The 22,793-nt window shown below is 34.2% G+C and overlaps 1 protein-coding gene across 5 annotated transcripts in view; it reads left to right on the top strand.

Moving 5' to 3' along the window:
- The window catches only part of ZNF280D (zinc finger protein 280D), a 100,316-nt gene that overhangs the window by 42,734 nt on the left and 34,789 nt on the right, over window positions 1-22,793 (top strand). For 4 of the 5 annotated variants that reach the window (XM_012783058.2, XM_012783057.2, XM_012783056.3 and 1 more), the window contains 7 exons: window positions 2,333-2,490; window positions 3,144-3,244; window positions 4,160-4,306; window positions 9,500-9,634; window positions 11,468-11,775; window positions 11,920-12,060; window positions 19,944-20,006. In XM_012783058.2, the coding sequence (XP_012638512.2) occupies window positions 2,333-2,490; window positions 3,144-3,244; window positions 4,160-4,306; window positions 9,500-9,634; window positions 11,468-11,775; window positions 11,920-12,060; window positions 19,944-20,006 (1,053 nt within the window). The remainder of the gene's footprint in view (window positions 1-2,332; window positions 2,491-3,143; window positions 3,245-4,159; window positions 4,307-9,499; window positions 9,635-11,467; window positions 11,776-11,919; window positions 12,061-19,943; window positions 20,007-22,793) is intronic. The other variant, XM_076004397.1, reaches the window with a different exon arrangement.

The raw sequence follows: 22,793 nt of genomic DNA, 5'->3' as shown, positions 1-22,793 counted from the left end.
TCTTGCATTTTTCTGTGCCATTCTACATAAGTGATTTTAACATTTTCTACTAAGAAGAAAGGCAGATTTTCTTGTTGAAAAGCTTTTGTCCTTTCTTATATTTTAGGGTTTGACTCCTGTATCTACTTTAGGGACTCAAAGTGAGTCCCTTTCTGTCCCACTAGTTTAACAGAAAGAAAATTATGCTTTGAGATAAAACACTGAAATAGAAAGAATTCTATCATTTATTCCTATATTTTTACCACTTTAATAATAAAATACATCAGAAAATTGTGTCAGTAATTATGGTAAAATGCATAGAAATGTGGTTCACTGACTTAGTTCTTTGTTATTCTTAAATATGATGATATTATAAGTTATTTCAGCCATAGTTATTTGGCTTGTCCTTTAAGATTAACTCATTTAATGTCAAACATGAAAAATGAAAAATTCCTTTGCTGTTAATTTCCAAAGACAGTTACATATGTCTGGATTATCAGAATATATTGACATTTTAAGCAAACTGCATTTGGGATAACATTCAGGAATTGTGCATTTTAAAAATATTGATTATTTAATAAGTGTGCCTTAATGGTAAATACCTCATGACCAAAGAAATCAAACATATTGTATAATATTTTACCTTAATAATAAAATTGGGAAGGCAACTGGATGTTTTTAGGGAATGGTAAGAAATTGATAACTCAATATTTCTTCTCTGTGCCCTATCAACATGTTGTGATATGGCATTTTTTATTTTTCTACATCAACTGTCACTAAAAATAGTTAGGTCTCTTTTGTTCTCTGAACATCTTTGTAAGAAGTTTGCTTGTTTTTTTGGAGACAGAGTCTTGCTTTGTCACCCAGGCTAGAATGCAGTGGCATCATCATAGCTCACTGCAACCTCAAATTCTGGGCTCAGGTGATCCTCCTGTCTCAGCCTCCTGAGTAGCTGGGACTATAGGCATGTGCCTCCCCCCACCCCTGCAAGTTTTTTCTATTTTTAGTAGAAATGGGGTCTCACTCTTGCCCAGGCTGATCTCAAACTCCTGAGCTCAAGTAGTGCTCCCACCTCGGCCTCCTATAGTTCTAGGATTATAGGATTACAGTCCTGAGCCCCCATGCCCAGCTGAAGTTTGCTTTCTTTTTTTTGTTTCCTTCATTTCCATCTGTTGGTTTGAGAAATGTGAGCTCCTGATGGGGGCTCATCTAATAATTGACAGAAGCTAGCTGTTTAAAGGATTATTTTATACTGATGGACTTTAAGTGCTGAAAGTTGTGAGCTTAAAGTTTAACGTCTCATGATCTTTATGTAAATATATAACCAATACTGGATTTTCTATAGGTGTTTATAGAGCTGGTGTTAACACTAAAGGAGGAAAAGATATTTCAAGGTGTACCATAACCCCATCCTAAAGTAAATTAGTATTGTAAATATGTGAAAAAGAGATATATATTATAACCTTGATAATGATTGCTATCCAGATTGATGACATTATCACTTAGTTTCAAGATTATTTACTTTAGGGACTCACAGTGAGTAATTATTAATAGTTGACCTAGTCTGAAAATTGTTTTGATTGAATAACTTTACTCTCAAATTCAGCAAAAAGCTTCTTCAGTAAGCTCTTTTAAATAGGGATTCCTATTTATATTGCAGTCTCTGCCATTGAAGGTCATAGTTCCTGCTCATAAGAAGCCTTTTAGGGAAGCTGAAATAGCAGAATGTAAAACTGAAAAATGGACGTTGCCTGCAAAGGGCATAGTCTGCAAGTTAAAATGAACAGTCTCTGCTAACAGTAAACCAGTATCATTAAATAAAACAAAAGGTTCTTGTAATTGTAGGCATTAAAATTGCTATTACATGCATTTAGAAACAAAGACACAAGTAAAAATACCAGTAATTTGTCTTTTAAGCAGCTGGAATCTATTGTGTATCTTTAGGGCCTTAAAAGATTTCTCTCATGGCTCTGTAGCTGCTTCTAGTGGTAGAGTTTCTTTCCTTTCAGTATTCTATTTTAGAATGTAAATAGTATTTCAGGTACAAAAGAAGCCTCCTTTTTTATCTAAAAAAATTTTTAATGATCTGAAATAATGATTAAAAGTTATATTAAATTAGTGATGTTTCAGATTAATTACATTAATGACTTATTTTAAAACAAAGATGAAAAGAAGCTTATTTAGCCATATGTGATTATTTGAAGTGGATACTTTTCTGGAGGACTTTAAGAATTTTGAGATTTTATTTTGAGTAATACCTGTATTTTTAAGATTTAGGTTCAAATACTTATTTGTGAGATTTCCTTTTTGTTTTTAAATCTGAATTTTTGCACCTGTTGACAATCATTTATAGGTTTATGAACCACATGAAACACCATTTGGAACTTGAGAAGCAGAGCAGTGAGAGCTGGGAAAACCACACCACCTGCCAGCACTGCTACCGCCAGTTTCCCACACCATTTCAGCTGCAGTGTCACATTGAAAGTACACATACCCCTGTTGAATTTTCTAGTGAGTTACAATTTCATTTAAATATTGAATATTATTAATTTTGATGATATAAAATGTGAGAAAACCTTTGAAGTCTGTTAGAAAAATAAGAATATGAAATAGACTTTGGAATTTGAGGGTGAAATTGAAAAAGTTAACTTTTAACTTCTATATAAAGTTAGTTACTAAGATTAAAGTACCTCTTGCAAATAATTCATTATGAAAGCTGCCTTGGCATAACCTGTGCTTTATATTTGGGGAACTAAATTAGGAGCCTCCCATCATCATTTTCAAATACTATCCCAGTATCCTTCATTTAAACTTTAATAAGAAAACTAATTACAATTGTAGTTAAAATCACAGATTTTGGAGCTGGACAGCTCAGATCCAAATCCCAGATCTGCCTCTTAATACAGCTACATGATTTCAACCACATTACTTAGTACTCGAATAATGGGGATCATAGAAATACCTTTCTTATAGTGTTGCTATAAGAACTTAGTTAATGTAGGTAAAGTTACTTAGAACTCTGCTTGCCACACAGTTAAACTATATAACTGTTCACCAGCACCACCACCACTACTACCATTATTGTTGTTGATAAAGATGTATAAAATATAATTTTTATGTTTATATCTTAAAATGTTGTCATACCTCTTCCCTTTTCCTTTTAGCCATTTGTAAAATCTGTGAGTTATCATTTGAAACAGAACATGTTCTTTTACAACATATGAAGGACAATCATAAACCTGGTGAAATGCCATATATCTGCCAGGTACACACACGATTTATTGTTTTCTTTAGTGTTTGGTTTGTTTCTGTTTGTTGTTTCGGTTATAAGATTTAAGCCTATTAGACCAGGAATCAAATTTTTTTCTATAAAGGGCCAAATAGTAAATATTTAAGGCTTTGAGGGTTATGTGATCTCTGTTGCAACTAGTCAGCTCTGCTATTGTAGCATGAAAGCAGCCATAGATAATGAGTGAATGGGAGTGTCTGTGTTCCAATAAAACTTTATAGATGCTGAAATATGAATTTCATATACTTTATTATATTAGTTTAACCATTTAGATGAAATTGGTTACTAAAATTAAAGTCCTTATTGTAAATAATTTATTAGTAGAAAGTCCGTTGGCATAATTCATGCATTATATGAGGGGTAGGCAGTAAGCTGGATTTGGTCTACAGGTCATTCTTTGCCTTCCCCTGTACTGGACAAAGAGGCCCTCTTAGAGAAAGACAAACATATGGACTTATTTTATTAAATAGGAAAAAATGTGGGCATACAAGAGAAATACAAAATGCAATTAGTTTCAAAGTTTCAAAGAACCCTAACAAATGCTTTGAGAATGCTATTTTATGAAGCAGAAAAAAAACATTTTATAGAACAAGAAATACCAGAACTTGAAAATTCAAATCAAGAGGGGAGGTGACAGATTAAAAGATCTGATAAAAAGAAAGGAATTTAGTTATGTTTTGGGAAGCATCACCTTAAATTTGAAAGATAACTTTTATGTCTCAAAGATTATCTTTTGGTACTTGCATTAGTGGGATTCTTGGTTGTATAGGCATTAGAGCTGGATTGGTAGTACGTAGTGTTTTTCTAAACAAATGATCCATCATTGTTACTTTGTAATTGTTTATCAGTTATAAATTTTCAAGTTAAACTAAGCCTTCTTTCTATTTCTAGGTTTGCAATTTTAGATCTTCATCATTTTCTGATGTTGAAACTCATTTTAGAACATCCCATGAAAACACTAAGAACTTGCTATGTCCATTTTGCCTCAAAGTTATTAAGATTGCAACACCCTATATGCATCATTATATGAAGCATCAGGTGAGATTTACTAGTTCTTGTTCATGTTGTCTTAGCTAAAAGACTGATTATAATTTAGATTTGGTCTGCAAGGGAAGCAGAGATGTTTCAAATAGTGTGATTAACTTACACTTTATGTTGAATTACTTGTGAAATTTCCATTTCTTTTCCTTATTTCTTTGGTGATGGTGTGGCTAATAAATTATGGAAATTCTGAAAGAGAACTAGAAATAGGAAACCTAGTTTTGAGAGAAAAAAGAGAAGGTGAGTGGGATATCCAAAAAATTGGATATTTTAGGGTCTAAGAATAGATATGGGAATGATTTTGAAGGGACTTATCAGGAGGAGGGAAAAAGATGAATTTGAAGGGACAAAGAAAAGATTGAAGACTTAGAATCTTGTTTTCCTTTTTCTCTTCAAACTTTATTTCCACTTTTTAACCCCCTTATTATGAGAAGACATGTAATCATTGACACTTACTGGTCCATATATGAACGCTCCAGAGAACTATATTTAGATCATAATTTGTTTCCTGGATAACTTGTGGCAGTTCTGCTATATAATTTTTGGGATCCAGTATTAGTATTTGTACTCTTCCCTTGAAGGGTACAGTGTTATGCTCATTGGTTCATTTCCTGAAGCTATTAACCCATTCTTTGTTTGGGCTTAAAACTGATGCAACACTAATTCTATTCTTTAGTGCTTGAAAGAATAACGGTGCCTTGCCAAAATCAAAAGCCAATGGATTTACCAAATTTGATTGTGTAATCAGGTTTTACCAACTCACTAAAAAGCTCAATAAATTTTTAATTATTGGTTAAATTGACACACCAGTTTGTTCAGCATTGGTGCTCAGTTTGTCAGTTTTGGTTATTAGCTAATCATGAAATCAACTTGTGTTTTTTAATTGGGGAAGATCATAAAAGATTTTCCAAATGCATTTGAGATCACCTATGTTATCACCCAACCACCTATCCTTGAGTTTTAGCAATACCTTCTATTCTAGGGTTTCCCAACAGTGTTCCATCATGTGTTAATAGGTGTTTCCTCAAAAATTGTCACCAGTAAATAAATTTGGTAAATGCCTGGATTTACAAAATTGAACAGTTTTGTTTGTTTTTTAAAACAGGACTTCTCAGAGTAATATGCTAATGGACATTGTATTTCTCCAAGCGAAGGATATAGTATGTATCATTTCCCAAACTTATTTGACCATTAACCACTTTATTTGCACAATACCTATTAACATTTCTTGATGAACAGAGTTTGGGAAACACTGTTCTTGATACTTTATTTCATCTTTAGACTTTAATTTTGAGAAGGAGAATGAGATATAAAATAGTAGCTCTATTTCATTATGGAGCTTTTAACATAATCTTTCTCAGATGCTTTATTAAGCTATTATAGAGTGAGTTATAGATATGGGAAGAATAATAACTGTGATAGAGATTTGTGGGCCCATTACGTGGGCTATATGATTTATAATCAAGTCTTCATACATTGAATTATATGTTTTAACGTGCCATGGGTGCCCAATTTTCTCTTTTGTTTGTTTGGAGCACTTAGGAGCTAGATAGCCAGCAGTAAAGAGGGGACAATTTGTTAATAAGAAGGATCATCAGGCATCCTTTAAGATATTTACAATTTGTGTAATTATTTACAAAAGACTAGAAAACCATATCTGAGTGGAATTATAGAGTTGTAATTACGAGGACATTATTAGTATAGTATTAGACAAAAGAATTATTGACGCTATGCCTCATTTTATTGTCTTTGAAGGTTTCTATTGTAACTTTTTTTTCTTTTAAAGATTATATTATAGTTTCTTGGGTGATTTTAGAGCTAACAACCAGTTTGTAGGACTTTTGAGAAATAAAGCAATTTCAGATGTGTTAAACATGCTCATTAGATCTTTAATAAAACAAGCAGTTAACATATACTGATGACTTACCTTATGGCAGCAGCTGGTGCTTTACATACATTATCTTGTTTAATCTTCTCAACCCCCATATATATGCTATTATTTCTGTTTTATAGATGAGGAAACAGAGCTTTAGAGAAAGTAATTTGTCTGTTGTCACATTGTCTAATAAAGGGCAAAAACATTTGACTTTAGAGCTCAAGATTTTATTCTTTATGACAGAGTTGGATTTCACATTGACATTAGGTCCAAACATAGAACTTACATATAGTAAGAATTACCTTTAATTCTCTTATGTCTCTGAAACCATAATAGTATGCTTGTAAAAAAAAAAAAAAAAGGTAATATAATTATTTCTTTGTGCTTGGATTAGATCACTATTTCTTTGATTGAACATATTGTTTTTTAAAAAATGTACCATAACTTCATCACTCTTAGTGCATTGAAATGCATACATACATAAGAAAGTATACATTAATATAAAACTTGAGTCCAGGCCAGGCATGGTAGCTTTTGCCTATAATCCTAGCACCCTAGGAGGCTGAGGCAGGGAGGATTGCTTGAGCTCAGTTCGAGACCAACCTGAACAAGAGTGCGAGACTCCATTTCTACTAAAAAAAAAAAAATAGAAAAAAAAAAGTTGTGGGGCATACCAGTGAACGCCCATAGTCCCAGCTACTCAGGAGGCTGAGGTGGGAAGATTGCTTGAGCCTAGGAGTTTGAGGTCCAGTGAGCTATGACGACTCCACTGCACTCTATCTGGGGTGACAGAGCAAGACTGTCTCAAAAAAACAAAACAAACAAACAAAAAAAGCTTGAGTCCAACTGAGGAAGAATAATGTATTCCATCTTAGGATTCTGGACAAATGTTTATTAAATGGAATGGTAGACATTTGAAGTATTTAAATTGTACCTGCTGCTCATATTTCTTCCTTTCTGCCTCACTATTCATTTATTTAAAAAATGTTAATTCAGTGCCTTACTCTGTGCCAGGGGCTGTTTTAAGTGTTATATAACAGTGAACAGAACATAGCTTGTGTCCTTTAGAATTTACAATATAATAGAGAAAGATAATAAATTTGTGGATGTGGATGTTTGAATGTATATGCTGGTGATAAGTTCTGTGGGAAGAAAATGTGGAGGATAAGGAGTGCCAGGGATTGGGGAGGTGATAGGAGTGGTGGTGTGGTTGCTATTTTATATACAGGTGATCAAAAAGGGGCCTCTCTGAAGAAAATAAAGGAATAAGCCATGTGGATATTTGGGAGAGGTAACATTATGCAGGCAGTGAAGTAAGTGTGTACCTGGGGTGCACAAAGAACAGCAAGGAAGCCAGTGTGGCTGGAGCATAGTTAACTAACTGGAGAAAAAGTAGTAGGGGATGAGGTTGTAGCAATAGAATGCAGGCCAATTCATGTGGGTCCTTGTAAGCCACAGTCAGGACTTTGGAAAGCCACTGTGAGGTTTTAAGCATGTGAAAGATCTGACATGTTTTTAAGATTACTGGCAGCTATAGGGAGAATAGACCATAGGGAGGAAAGGACATGAGGGGTAGAAGATAGAAGAATTTTTACAGCAGTTCAGGTAAGTGGTTTGGACCAGTACGGTAGCAATGGATGGAGGTAATGAGAAATGGAAAGATTATGAATGTTTTTGAAGGTAATGCTGATAGGTTTTATTAATGTGTTGGATATGGAATAGTTAAAAGAGAGAGACCCAGTTTTTTGTCTTGAGTAGCTGCAGGAATGGAGTTTTTCCTATACTAAGATATGAGGAAGACTGAAGAAGAAACAGATTTTTTTGGAGGAGGGGGGCCAGAAGATAGGAGATTTAGAGTTCAGTTTTGTTCATACTAATTTGAGAAGTATATTAGACATCAAGTAGTGATGTCAAGTAGGCAGTTGGATAGATGGTATTTAAAACCATGAAACTGGATGATGTAACCTAGGGGGTGATTATAGATAGAGACAAGATTTCTGGGAACTGAACTCTGGTGACCTTTCTTCCTGTTCTGTTGTTTTGGTATTTGTTTCTTGGCCAAAAGGTTTTCTCCCTTTTCCCCCTCCTCTTCCTTGAGCCACATATAAGTGAATTTGTTTAAGTTGCCTGTACCTATGATATAATCCAATGTATCACACTTCTAAAATAGTTTTAAGACGTAATACATTATGTTTATATATTGCTTTGAACTTTGCAAAGAACTTTACTTATGAAATGCTTGCTGTGTTCCAGTAACTGTGCTAGGCACTTTGCTATACATTACCTCATTTGCATTTTATAAATAATTGGTTGTATTTAAATGGAAATGATATATCTGGCAGAGATATAACTTTGGAGGAAACATTCCTTTGTAATTATATATTATTTTAAATTTGTATTTGTATACATATATATTAAATACATTTTTATATTAATGAGAGTAAAGATTGTAGTTGATATTACATAGTAGAAAGAATATTGGATCAGGAGTCTAACAGTGTCACTAACATTGGGGAAGTGACTTAGATTTCTCTTGGGTTCCTTTTCCCATCTTTAGAATAATGACAGGACTGGGTTTGTGGAGACACTTGGTCAAGGTGTTTTCAACCAATAAGTAGATTAGAATCAGTTCTGTTGTATGCCTCCATATCTACATTGCCCAGTTTAGTGGCCACTACTCACATGTGCCTGTTTAAATTAATTAAAATCAAACAAAATTAAAAATTCAGTTCTTCAGTCACACTAACCACATTTCACATGCTCAATAACCACGTATGGCTCATGGCTACCATGTTGGACCGTACATCTCTAGAACATTTCATAATTGCAGAAAGGTTTATTGGACAGCACTGGTTTATACAATCATTTCTATAACATAACCTTCTTTGAAAAGTATGGTTTGATTAATTTCTTTTAGAGAGTTTAATTTATGTCTAGAAAGAGCAAAAATTAAAAATAATTTACTTTTTCTAGAATAAAAACAGTATATCTCATTTTAATAGTATCATGTGTTGAAGTACTTCAAATTTATAATTAAAAGAGCTTTCACACAATAGAATTTTCATTAGAACCTATTAATAGAACTTACATATTTGATTCCTATATAGTAACAAACATTTTTAAAACCCAAATACTAATGCAAGGAATGTTTTAAAAAATGAAATGATATTTTGGTATTATTTATGATAAGAGATGGTAAACTGCCAATTTTTACATTATTTAGGTTTCATTAAAATTAAGTTAGAGCAGTTTCAGGACACAGGATTTGTGGTTGTAGAAATTATGTTTCCTCCTTTTTTCTGTTTTCTAAACAGAAAAAAGGAATACATCGTTGTACAAAATGCAGACTACAGTTTTTGACATGCAAGGAGAAAATGGATCATAAGACTCAGCATCATCGAACATTTATAAAACCTAAAGAATTAGAAGGATTGCCTCCTGGAACAAAAGTGAGTTCAAATATGCTATATTTTAACATTTTGTATGATAATAGAAATTAACTCCGGCCTGTCTTTATTTATTGAATATAATATTTTTAAAAATGACTTTGGAGTTTTATTAAGACTTTAGTTTTTATTATTATGTCTAGAAAGAAAAACTTATAACCATTGTTTGGAGTTCAGAGATGGGTGTTATGTTGGAATAGTGTTACTTTATAAAAAGTGCAACTAGATTAACTGTTCCTAGGTCAGTGGGTTGTTTCAATATTATAAAGGGTATTTCTTAGCTATTCCAGTTGGCAGTGTCTAGGTTGGTTTTAGCTGCTAAACTATAAGATGCTTGAAATCAGTAATCATGTTTTATTTATCTTTGTGATCTCCAGCATCTTTTATAGTGTCTTGAATGCCATAGGTTCTCAGATGTTTGTTGAAGTTATTTCTGAGTCTACTCTCAGAGAAGCAAGTTCTGCTGCTGAATAGCATTGTGTTTTAAGTGAGCAAACACATGTCTGACTGCATACTGATGATTATAATTTACTTTTCCCTTTTTGCCTTATATACATCTGTTTTCTCTGACTTCTTTATATACAGTCAGCTCTTGAATATTTGCTCCAGTGGAGGGAAACAGAGGCATGGATAATCCAAAGTGAAATAATCCCCAAAACATTTATTTTTGGCTTTGGGTACTTACCTTTGAATGTGGGTATGTCTGTTATTTGAATTAACTAAAACAATATAAAGCCATGCTCTGAAGACCTAGAGCAAGAGAAGCTATCCAGCATCCTTCCCTGCAATCCATTCATTTCATGCTGGGACTAGACATGCAGAAAACTAATGTAAGCAGTGCAGTCCTCTATCATTTCTTCCCTTATTAATAATATTAATGATAATGATACTAAATGTTTTTCATAGCACTTTAGAATTAGGCTTTCAGTGTTCTTTTCATACATTGTTATTTAATCCATACAACAATCCAGTGAGGTTAACGAGGCACGTACTGCCTCCTATTATAAACATCAGTTAAAAACTTCATATTATAGATGTGAAGAGGCTTAAAAAGATAAGTTACTTATCCAAGGTCACATGGCTAGGAAGGTCTTTTGATTCCTGGTCCAGTGCTTTTGTATGATACCTAAGCACATGTATTTTATAGGACTTCCTCATAGGCTGTTCCTCAAATACATGTGGAGGCTATAGTCAAGTGATTAATGAGAATGTTGGTTGGCTAACAGATATAATTGAGCATTTTTCTCTTTCTGATTACTAAATGATAAACTTTATATTAGTTCCCTTTAAGAATGATGTAAATAAATTCTCTGAGTAGTATAATGAATTGATGTAATCTCTTCTATAACATTTGTAAGCATGTGTCCTGGGCAATGAGCCCCTGAAAAGAGGAGGTCACGTTTACTACTGTAGATCTGTTTGTTTTATAGTTGTCAAAGGGTAATATGGGCCTTTCTGAAGTTATTTTTCAGGATTTCAGATTTAAATTTTGAGCTCTGTGTGAATTTTTTTTAGTTATATCAGAGCATTAAAATAGCTATGGAATTTGCTGTTTTGATACTCTTAATTTGCATTAACTTCTAATTATCCATAAATAACTGTGTTAACATATGACTGATATCAATATAAAAATATATTATCATAAGTGAATAAATATCAAGTTTAATATCATTTAGTTGGTTTGAATATTTAGAATAAATGGAAGACTGACCTGATTATTGTCTCTATGTGCTCTTTTCAAAATACTTGATGTTTAATTTTCTTATAGTACAGTGATGTTTTAATATCAATGTAGTGATTAATTTTTTAAAGCAATTGTTCTCTTCATTTTTTAAGGTGACTATTCGAGCTTCAGTTGGACCTCTTCAATCAGGAACTTCACCTACACCTTCCAATAGTGCAAGCTCTTCAACCCTTCAGCTTTCACCTCCAAGGACTAAAAATATAACTACTAAAAGCCCCACAAAATCTGATACAAGTAAACCTAATACAACCAAATCCAGTCCAAGTAAACCTAGTGCAAGTAAGCCCAATGGAAATAAACCTAAATACAAATCAAAAATCTCCAATATGCAAAAGAAACAAAGTACATTGGCTAATAGCAATAAAAAGAGTAAAGTCAATACAGCATTGAGGAATTTAAGGTAATCTTTATTCCTGATATACAATATTAATTTAAACCTATATATAAAAACTTTATACTTTAGTTAACAGAACATTAATAAGGCTCTCCCTTATAATTTTTGTCTTAAAATATATTTTCATCATTTTTTTTATGTCTCCATAAGGTATCGTCGGGGCGTTCACAAGTGCATTGAGTGTTGTTCCGAAATAAAAGATTTTGCAAACCACTTTCCTACATATGTCCACTGTAGTTTTTGCAGATACAACACTAGCTGTAGCAAAGCCTATGTAAATCATATGATGAGGTAAGATGAGTTAAACATGTACATTGCCAATTAAAATTATAGTTCAGCAAGTTTTTGTTTTGAAAACAAAGTCATCCTATTAGAGGCCACTGTTTCTCTTCAAGGAACTAAAAGGGTCTAGCAATAAGGAACTTCTAGGACATTCCCTGGTCCTGTTTTTCAGCATAGTAATTAAGAAATTACTGGACTAAAATTGTAAGAATAGTAAACTAATAAAAGTAGGATAGGTTTGTTAGAGAAGTAGTTTTACTATGGGAGTTTTTCCTATAGGTGTTTCAAAAATGGTTATTTTTCAAACAAAATTTTAAATGTTTTAAATATATTTACTAAATAAATACATGTAATCTCATGAGTGTCATCTTCTTTAAAGCAGTCACTTCGAGAGACTTTAGAATTTTCAGTGATGTTAGGAACTTTATTGGATTTGTTTCTCTTTCTGTCTTCTCTGTATTCCATCTATCTGTTCATCCTTCCATCCATCCCATTTGTCAGGTCATCTATACTTATTTCCATTCAGTGAAAATGAGAGACTATTGTAGTCATGATGCCACTTTTGGAATTCTTTTTCATTAATTCCTTCAACTTAGATTATTTGAGTACTTGTCATTTATACTATGCCAAGGAAAGCCTTCAGAGCCCACATTACTGTCATTTGGATCTCATTAGTAGGGCAATACCTTAATTCTTCAGGATGGATTTTGATTTTTAAAAAATAATCAGAGGTTCAGATATAAACATGATAGGTTGCTTATTCAAAATGAGGTTGTTTCATTTTTTAAAAAATTAGAATTAATATATAATTTAAGTGAGTTTCTTACAGATCATAACATGACCTCTATGTTACTTTTTGGTCATTACTAGCTGCTGCTTTTTAAGGATTCTCTCACCTTTCTTGGTGGTTTCAGCACTTCTCTTATAGTGTATTCCCCTCTTTGGTGATTAGCCTAATCTTATGGCACTTGACCTCTTTAGTGTCAGCACTTCACATCAACTTTTAAGTTCTTGTACTCTCCTTACCACAGTACAATTTTAATCTCATCCTATACCCTGTTCATTCTTATTGGATTCCTATTACCCATGATGTTCATTGCTTTGAATTCTTTTTCCAGTCTTGCAGCACTCATCTATCTAGCTTTGTAGTTAGCCTCACCCTTGTGGTCATCTGTTTTTGATTACAGCTTTATTTTTTGTCCTAGAATCCTTTACACCTTTATTTAGTTAAGCTTACCCGGCATAAAAGCCAATGTTAGATTTGAATCTCTTCCCCCTTTGAACTTTCTCTATGCTCAGTTCTAGACTACCAAACAATGCTTTGATTCAATCAACTCCGAATTCATGATCTTTAACTTTGATTGGATCCTATCTTTTTCTTCTTAAAGAACTATGCTTTTACCTCATGCATTTATTTAATCCTTTTTCAGTGCCTTAAAGATATTTAATTTCTCAGTTGTTAACCTACCCTACGAATAACTCACTTGGAGGTCATCCTTTTTGTCTTTTCCTAAAATGAATTTTTCAACTCCAAGTATTTTTCATCTTACTTTCATCCAGACATTAATCTCAGAAATCAAACATGTCCCATTTCTCTCAAGTTAATCCTGTTTCTTATGTCTTCCAGTTTACCATGCCCTTATTCAATTAACTTGCAGTTTGATCTCTTTCTCTATATCTGGTTCCTTCTGCTTACAAACATTTTTAGGTATTTTCTTTTTCCTCTGAGGGAGATTTGTCCTTAGTGGCTATTTTCCTTATTTTTTGTCTTCCTTTTTACCATTGCCATTTATAAAAAGTGTTTGTTACCAGCTTAATTTGTGATTCATTTCTTTTCTCTTTGAGGATCATCCCTACTTACCAAATAACATAGCCCCTTTGAAGATTATCTGTCAAGTACATTTTTTAATTTTTTTCAATTCTTCCTCCTCTGTGACTTCTTTAGAGTATTTGACATTGTTGTCATTCACTTGTTTTTTTTTATGAATTTCTTTAATTTTTCTGACAGCCATGTGAAGTAGACAGTTTTTAAAATTATTTAAAAATTGTTTATGAAAAAAAATTGTTTATGGATACAGAATAGTTATATATATTTATAGGGTACATGTTATATTTTGATACAAGCATATAATGTGTAGGTCACCAAATCTGAGTAATTTGGCTATCCATCACCTCTAACATTTATCATTTTTTTGTGTGTTGGGAACATTCTAAATCTACTCTTGTTATTTTCAAATATAAAATCAATTATTGTTAACTCTAATTGCCCTATTGTGCTACTAAACACTAGATCTTACTCCTTTTGAAACTATTCCCAGCTTCTGTTAGACGGTTACTACCATTTTTCTTCTTCCAATCTGGCCACTCCTCTAATTCATTGCCTTTTCTTCCTTCAACTTGTCTTGCCTCTTTACTTTACCTCTCTTGGTAACCTAACCACTCTCAATTTAACTTTCAACTTTTAATCTTCCAATTTTAATTCTTAGTTTTCCTGAGATCCAACTCTGGGTTTCTAACTATTTTGTAGATACTTTCACCTTAGACTCACTTGCATCTAAAAAGAACACAAGCCAAACTTTATTGTCTGTCCAGGACTCACATGATACCACCTCAGTACTCTTTAAGCTTCATCTCTTTCAGGGCATCATGTGCATGAATATGGAGAACCAGTTGAAAACAATTCATTGTCCCAAGTTTCTGAATCTCATGAAGTTCTCTTTATCCACTGAGCATCATGGCTTCCTAAGATTCCATCTGCCTTCCAGTGTTCTGTACCCATATCCTGTTTGCTCTCAACTGGGCCCCAGGCATCCTTTCCCCCAGTAAACTGGTGGATGGTATGCTGATTCTCTTATTCAGCCAGACATACAGCTGCCCAAAAGAGGCTAAATTCTGCTCTTAATTTATAGGAAATTAAACCTAAAAATATTTTGTGTTTCTTAAACCAAAGGCCATTCTGTCCTTCCCTGTCCCATTTATCATAGGCTTCCCACTTGTCCTGTAGAACCTCTAAAAATACTTTCTATCTCAAAACATTCCCAATTGGGCCCAAACTCCCTTACCCTTTTTCCAGTTCCCTTTGAGCCTCAACCCTGCACTTCATTATTGTCACATATACTGTGTTTCCCCGAAAATAAGGCAGTGTCTTTTATTTAGTTTTCCTCAAGAAGACACCCTAGGGCTTATTTTCAGAGGATGTGTTATTTTTTTTTAAGTACGGTGCAACAGTCTACATTTATTCAAATATAGTTAAGTCCTCTTCTTCTGGAACATCATCATAGTAAAATGGCAGCCATAGCTTTCCTTCTTCCCCCTGGGGACACACAATACTTAAAGCGGAGTGTCCCACTCCTCACTTCACTGAGGAGACTTTCCCCTCAGAGCCTCAGCTTGCAGCACGCACAGGATGGCCAGGACCTGACGGGGAGCCGACCTTGTTGGTGGGGCTGCCCGTGCCTTTCCCGTCACCTCTGGGATAGTAGCTGTCAAGGATGGGGCAGAAGAGAAGGGCTGCTCATCTTTACTGCTCTGTGACGAAATGCATGGGTTGTGCTCATGTGCTGCGTAGCCACGCCCATCACTAGGTCTTATTTTCAGGGCGGGGCTTACATTGCACAAATGCTTAGAAATCCTGCTAGGGCTTATTTTATGGGTAGGTCTTATTTTCGGGGAAACAGTAATTCTTACTCATTAACCTCTTATGAAACTAAAAGCTTTCATTGTCACTCTTCTTAGGGTTCAGTAGTTCCTTTTTCCTTTTTCTTTTTCTTTTTCTTTTTTTTTTTAAGACAGAGTCTTGCTTTGTTGTCCAGGCTAGAGTGAGTGCCGTGGCGTCAGCCTAGCTCACAGCAACCTCAAACTCCTGGGCTCGAGCGATCCTTCTGCCTCAGCCTCCCGAGTAGCTGGGACTACAGGCATGCGCCACCATGCCCGGCTAATTTTTTTTTATATATATATATCAGTTGGCCAATTAATTTCTTTCTATTTATAGTAGAGACAGGGTCTCGCTCTTGCTCAGGCTGGTTTTGAACTCCTGACCTTGAGCAATCCGCCCGCCTCGGCCTCCCAGAGAGCTAGGATTACAGGCGTGAGCCACCGCGCCCGGCCTTCCTTTTTTCTTTTTCTTAACTTCATTGGTACCCTTGTTTTCCTTATTGCATTAGGTACCTCCTTCTGAATGGTGCACTCTTACTTCTGTCTATTGTGGATTCTTATTACAGCCTTGAGGTCTTTATGTATGGTAGTTTCATTTTCTCCAAAGGATGAATGCCTTTAATTTCTATCCCATACCAACTCTGTAGCCTCTCTTTTGGTCTTTTCCCCTCTGATCTCTTATCCCCAATCCATCCTATAAAGTCTCCTATCCCTATAAGTTGATTAATCTTCCCCAAAGTACAGTTTCTCCCATATTCATTTTCTACAGTGACTTTTCCTTATTCCTTACTAGTTCCCAGAATGCCCTGTCCTTCCCTCTCAGTCTATCTTTGAAGTATCTGATCACCAGAATCATTCCTTCCTTTGAATTATATACTGTTCATCTATTTTGCCTTTTATTTATTTGTGTCTGTATTATCTCCTTGAGAAGAGGGGACTATTTGTATTCATCATATCACCTAGCACATTACAACCTGTGGGTGATAGTCATTATTTGTTGTAATTATAAAATGCCCTTAATATAATCTCAAAAGGAGCAGGGATGGGCACGTTTGTAGCTCTGACTCGGGCAGTGCAAAGACAATATATGTAATTTAAACAACAACAGAAAAAAACACAAAATATCTTGAAGTTGGAGCATTGTTGAAGTAAGACTTTTTTTGAAGAAAAACATCATTAAATGTGTAATTTTTAAGTGATTCTTTTTTAAAAAATGTATTATTTGGGTTCAGTTGTTTAAAGTATTGCACATTATTTGCTTATAGCTTTTAGATAGCAATAGAAATTACCTGAAAAAATGCAAAAGAATTTCTGTATAATATTCCTCAAAATAATGCATAAGAAGGCTTTTTTTAAACATGAAAGATAATAGAATTAAGTCAAAATGCATAATTAATATCTCTAATTTGTAGCAGTTTATTTCAGCCGGGTTTGTTTCAATAAATATTCTTTATGTGCGTACTAGGAAGGTACAATTTGCTAAGAATTGTGGCAGGGATGGTGGTGAAGGATCAGAAGAATCTGGATTTGAATTCAAGCTTCACCGTTTATTACCTGTGTGAATTTGAGCAAGTAGCTTAACCTAACTTCCAGTTTTGCTCTTCTTGAAAAGAAAGTTATTGTGATTATTAGAGAAAATGTACTTAAAGTGCTTAATAAGATGATTTGCATTTAGGGGATATTCAGGTAATGATAGCTGTTAATTTCTAAGTTGTCATTTCTAGGATTGAGGGTAAAGTCCTTGACTTTTTTGGTAGGGGAGATAGATTTACCTAGCTTAATGTGATAAATGATGGTGAGAACACAAAGAAGGTAAGAATAAATTCGTTAAGCAAGAAACAAAGGAAGGACTTCCTGTAAATGACATTTCGCTTAGCCATTAAAGGATGATTTTTAAGTTTTTCAGGTAAAAAGAAAGTTGGTATAAAAATTCGTTCCTACACAAGGGAGAGACAGAGTAGTGAATTTAAAGATCTGCTTGAGTTCATTATACATTTTATATAGATTTCTTGGCACTAAATGATATTCATTAGAATTTTATATGTGTCACTATTGATTTTTATCTTGTGTGACTTAAGAATATGTGTTTATTCATTTAGTACATATTTATTAAGCATTTTTATTCTGTGCCAGTCCCTATCTTCCTCCCCTTCCCCAGTCTATGAACTCCAGGGCAGGCAATTTGCCTTTGTTATTGTATCATTAGCCTCTAGTCTAAAGTCTTAAGTAGTAGGCATACCATCAGTATTGTCGGATGTTAAAGAAATTGTTCCTTTTGTGTTTCTTAGAAAGTAAAGTTGTGATACAGAAGCAAGAACATTAAGAAAATATGGTTAAAGCGAGTTTTGTCCTCAGTTTTCTTGAGGTATAATTTGCACACAATAAAGTTCACCTATTCATGGAGAAAAGCTTGATGAATTTTTATAATGGTCTTGTAACCAGGTAGCAGACTTTTTAAACTTAGATCTTAACATGTTTTTGCTATATTGTAATAAAACCTTTTTCTCTTTTCTTAGATTTATTTTTATATGTTTTTATATTGCTATGAAATTTATGGAGATCTAATAGGAAGAAAAAAGGTAGTTTTTATTTGTGAGCTATGGATTCACTTTTGTGGATTACAGTTATTTAAACTTTAATATTAATATTAGTTACTTGTAGATTGAGGAAATGACTATTAGAAATCTTCTGAGGTTATTTTCTGGGGATTACAGCTGGCCAGAATATTTCTTTTCCCATACATAAACGCTGTGGTGGTGACAGTTACCCTGTATCTGAGAGTCATCATTGACCTGTTGGTTACTGCTTCTGGAATTTTCACTTGCATGAGAATTACTGCTTATTAAAGCAGATTCCTGGGTCCTGCTGCTCCAGTAGGTTCGTGGGAGGGGGAGCTCAAAACTTTGCATTTTTAAATATAGTAGTTCCCCCCTTATCCGTTAAAGGTATATGTTCCAAGGCCCCCAACGAAGGCCTGAAACTATGATAGTAGTCAGCTCTATGTATACTTTAGTTTTTCCTATACATACCTATGTTAAAGTTGCATTTATAAATTAGGCACAGTAAGAGATTAACAATAATAATAAAATAGAACAATTATAATAATAAACTGTAATAAAAGATATGTGAATGTTCTCTCTCTAAATATCTTACTGTACTGTACTACAAGTAATTGAAACTGCAGAAGCTAAAACTAGATAAGGAGACTCCTGTAAGCTCTCAGGTGATGTTGATGCTGTTAGTCTAATCCTGGCCTTCTAGTACAGCAGTGCTTTCCAATCCTGAATTAAAAAGTTATATAAAAGCTATTGTCATTGGCTACAAAGTTTAGTTAGTGTTTTTCTTTTCTGGACTTAGGAGAAGCATTGTTTTTTGGGGGGTTTTGTTTTTGTTTGTTTGAGACACAGTCTCGCTCTGTTGCCCTTGCTAGAGTGCAGTGGCATCATCATCAGCTCACTGCAACCTCAGACTCCTGGGCTTAAGCAATCCTCCTGCCCCAGCCTCCGGAGTATCTGAAACTATAGGCTTGCGCCACTGTATCCAGCTAATTTTCTATTTTTTGTAGAGATGGGTCTCACTCTTGCTCAGGCTGATCTCAAACTCCTGGTGTCAAGCAATCCTCCTGCCTTGGCCTTCCATTGTGCTAGGTTTACAGGCATGAGCCATGGAAGCATTGTTTTAACTCATGAGTTCTGCTTTCATTTGCTTTGTAAAACCTCTATCAGTAATTGCAGAGAACTCTCTTTTAACTGTTTGAATCATTGGATGGTAAACAGTGGCATTTAGTTCAATTACTATTTATTTTCTAGATCATTTGGGTTCTACTCTCCTCCTCCCACACAAGCATATTAAAGATTAGAAAGTGATTGAAAAAGATTATTATTGATAACTATTCATATTATATCAAAAATGTTATTAGCAAAAATTCAGAATTGCTTTTAATTCTTAATAAATGAAAAAATTAAATTTGATGTGTTTACATTTTTTTAAAGTCTTTATTTCCTTTTTTATATAATGGCAGGGTATAGTACTAATCTAAGAATATGCTTAGGGAAATATGTGTCATTAAAAAATAAATTCATAAAATGGTACATAAGATAAAATGTGGAATTAAACAGGAATGACCAACATTTTACTATTTACATCATGATCTTCTATTAAAAACTAGAAACTTAAGTATAAACTTGAAATATAGTTATAAATTAACATGATTATTAAAATCTCTTTTGTCTCTGCAGCTTTCATAGTAACCGTCCAAGTAAAAGGTTTTGTATTTTTAAGAAGCATTCAGAAGATCTCAGGTAACTAGTTGCTCTTTTTTTTTATTTTCTCTGTTGAAAAATGAGGACTTTTTTCACATAATAGCTTGAGATATACCACATACTATATACAATTCATGCATTTAATAGCATTTAGTATATTCATAGAGTTTGTACGGCAATCACCATAGTTAATTTTAGTACATTTTTGTCACTCCAAAAAGAAACCCTGTACCCATTAGTATTCATCCCCTTTTCTCTCCAACTCTCCCAGTCCCTAAGCAACCGCCAATCTACTTTCTTTGTGTTTAAGATTTGCCCATTCTGGACATATCATATGTAACTGGAATGATATACTATACGATCTTTTGTGAGTGTCTTCTTTCCTTTAGTATAATGTTTTTAAAGTTCATCCATGCTGTAGAATGGATCAACACTTCATTTTTTTTAAATTACTGAATAATATTCCATTGTATAGACATACCATAGCTTATCCATTTAGGTTGTTTTTATTTTGATGCCATTATGAATAATGTTGCTATGAACATTTGTGCTATGAAGTTTTCATATGACCATGTTTTTTTATTTTTTTTCAGTATATACTTTAGATTAGAATTGCTAGGTTATATGATAACTCTATGTTGAACCTTTGAGGACCTGCCAGACTGTTTCCAAAGTAACTTCACTGTTTTTTTTCATTTCTACCATCAGTGCGAGGATTCCAATTTCTCCACATCTTTGCTGATACTTGTTATTTTCTCTTTTTGATTATAGCCACCCTAGTGGGTATGAAGTGGTGGCTTGTTTGTGGTTTGCTATAACTTTTTTTTACCTGCTGGTGAGGTACCTAATTTGAAAATCTAAATGACTGCTACTGGACATTACAGAGTTCTGTTCATTTTATCCTTAGACCAGAGGGGTGATTAGCCATTGTTATCTTGCCAGATTTATTTTAGTACACCTGGCGCATCAAGATGAAACCTGGTTGCATTTGCCTTGTAAAATGAGAGCAAAAATAAGGCTCTCCAATAATATTTGAACATTAAAAAGTTATTTAAGATTTCTAGTAAAGTGACTGTTTTTCAGTTTTGAGGTAAATTCCTTAAGCTACTGGAATTCTTGAAATTAGTATATAGTCTTTATAATTCTTATTTTTTATTTTCAAAATAAAGAGAAGTATGTAACTTGATTACCTTACAGAACTTTTTTTTTTTTTATTATTTCAGGGTATTATGAGGGTACAAACATTTTGGTTACATTTTCATCATGCCTCTCCCTACCGGGTGTTAGAGGCATGCCCTTCCCCTCTACAATACTCACCATGTCCTTTAGTTGTGAGTTTACCCCACCTAACCCCCATCCTTGGAGAATATTACTACCATGTGAGCACCATAGTGTTAATCAGTCAGTACCAATGTGATGGTGAGTACATGTGGAGCCTGTTCTTCCGATCTTGCGTTACTTCACTTCCAATAATGGGCTCAAGCTCAATCCAGGAAAATATAAGAGGTGCTAGATCACTGTTGTTTTTTATAATTGCGTAATATTCCATTGTACACATATACCAAATTTTAATAATCCACTCATGAATTGATGGGCACTTAAGTTGTTTCCACATCCTTGCAGTAGTGAATTGTGCTGCGATAAACATTCGGGTGCAGATGTCTTTATTATAGAATGACTTTTGCTCTTTTGGGTAGATGTCTAATAGTGCTATTGTTGGATCGAATGGTATTTCTATTTTTAGCTCTTTGAGGTATCTCCAAATTTTTCTTCACAGAGGTGGCACTAATTTGCAGTCCCACCAACAGCGTAAGAGTGTTCCTGTCTTTCCACATCCTTGTCAGCATTTATTGTTTTGGGATTTTTTGATAGAGGCCAATCTCACTAGAGTTAGATGATATCTCATTGTGATTTTGATTTGCATTTCTCTAATGATTAGAGATGTTGAACCTTTTTTTATATGTTTGCTGGCCATTATTCTGTCTTCTTTTGAATTGATGACTTTTTCTAAGAGCATTAATAATTAGTTTTGGTTATACCACACACTGAGAATCCATTGAGCACCATTGTTTCATATTCTTCTCATTTCTTTGGACTTCATCTTTCTTTTTTTTTTTTTTTCTTTTTTTTTTTGAGACAGAATCTTACTCTGTTGCCCTGGCTAGAGTGCTGTGGCATCAGCCTAGCTCACAGCAACCTCAAACTCCTGGGCTCAAGCAATCCTCCTGCTTCAGCCTCCCAAGTAGCTGGGACTACAGGCATGCCACCATGCCCGGCTAATATTTTTCTCTATATATATTTTAGTGGGCCAATTAATTTTTTTCTATTTTTAGTAGAGACAGGGTAGGCTGGTTTCGAACTCCTGACCTTGAGCGATCCTCCTGCCTTGGCCTCCCAGAGTACTAGGATTACAGGCATGAGCCACCGTGCCGGCCTGGACTTTATCTTTCTTTATGTTGCCATTGCTCCTTGAAATGTCCACGTCTTTGCTCCGCCAAGCTAACCTATTGAGATAAGGTTAGCCAATACTTGTTTTGTAGTGGAAAAGATAGAAGAGGAGATGATATCTCTCAGGACCTTTGTATTTATTATTCTGTATGTGTAGTTTGCTTTTCCCCAGATATTGCATGATTAGCTCCTTTATCTCCTTCAGGCCTCTACTTTGACAAGTGAGCTTTTCCTTGACTCTATATTTATCTCGAATTCCTGACCTCAAGCAATCCTCCCGCCCTGGCCTCCCAGAGTGCTAGGATTACAGTCGTGAGCCACTGCACCCGGCCATAAATTTAAAATTGTATCCTCTCCCCTGTGTTTCATCCCAGCACT

This window comes from Microcebus murinus, chromosome 6 (assembly GCF_040939455.1).
Source record: "Microcebus murinus isolate Inina chromosome 6, M.murinus_Inina_mat1.0, whole genome shotgun sequence".
NCBI lineage: Eukaryota > Metazoa > Chordata > Mammalia > Primates > Cheirogaleidae > Microcebus > Microcebus murinus.
Note: the sequence above shows the minus strand (reverse complement) of the source record. Positions and strands in the feature narration are given on the sequence as shown.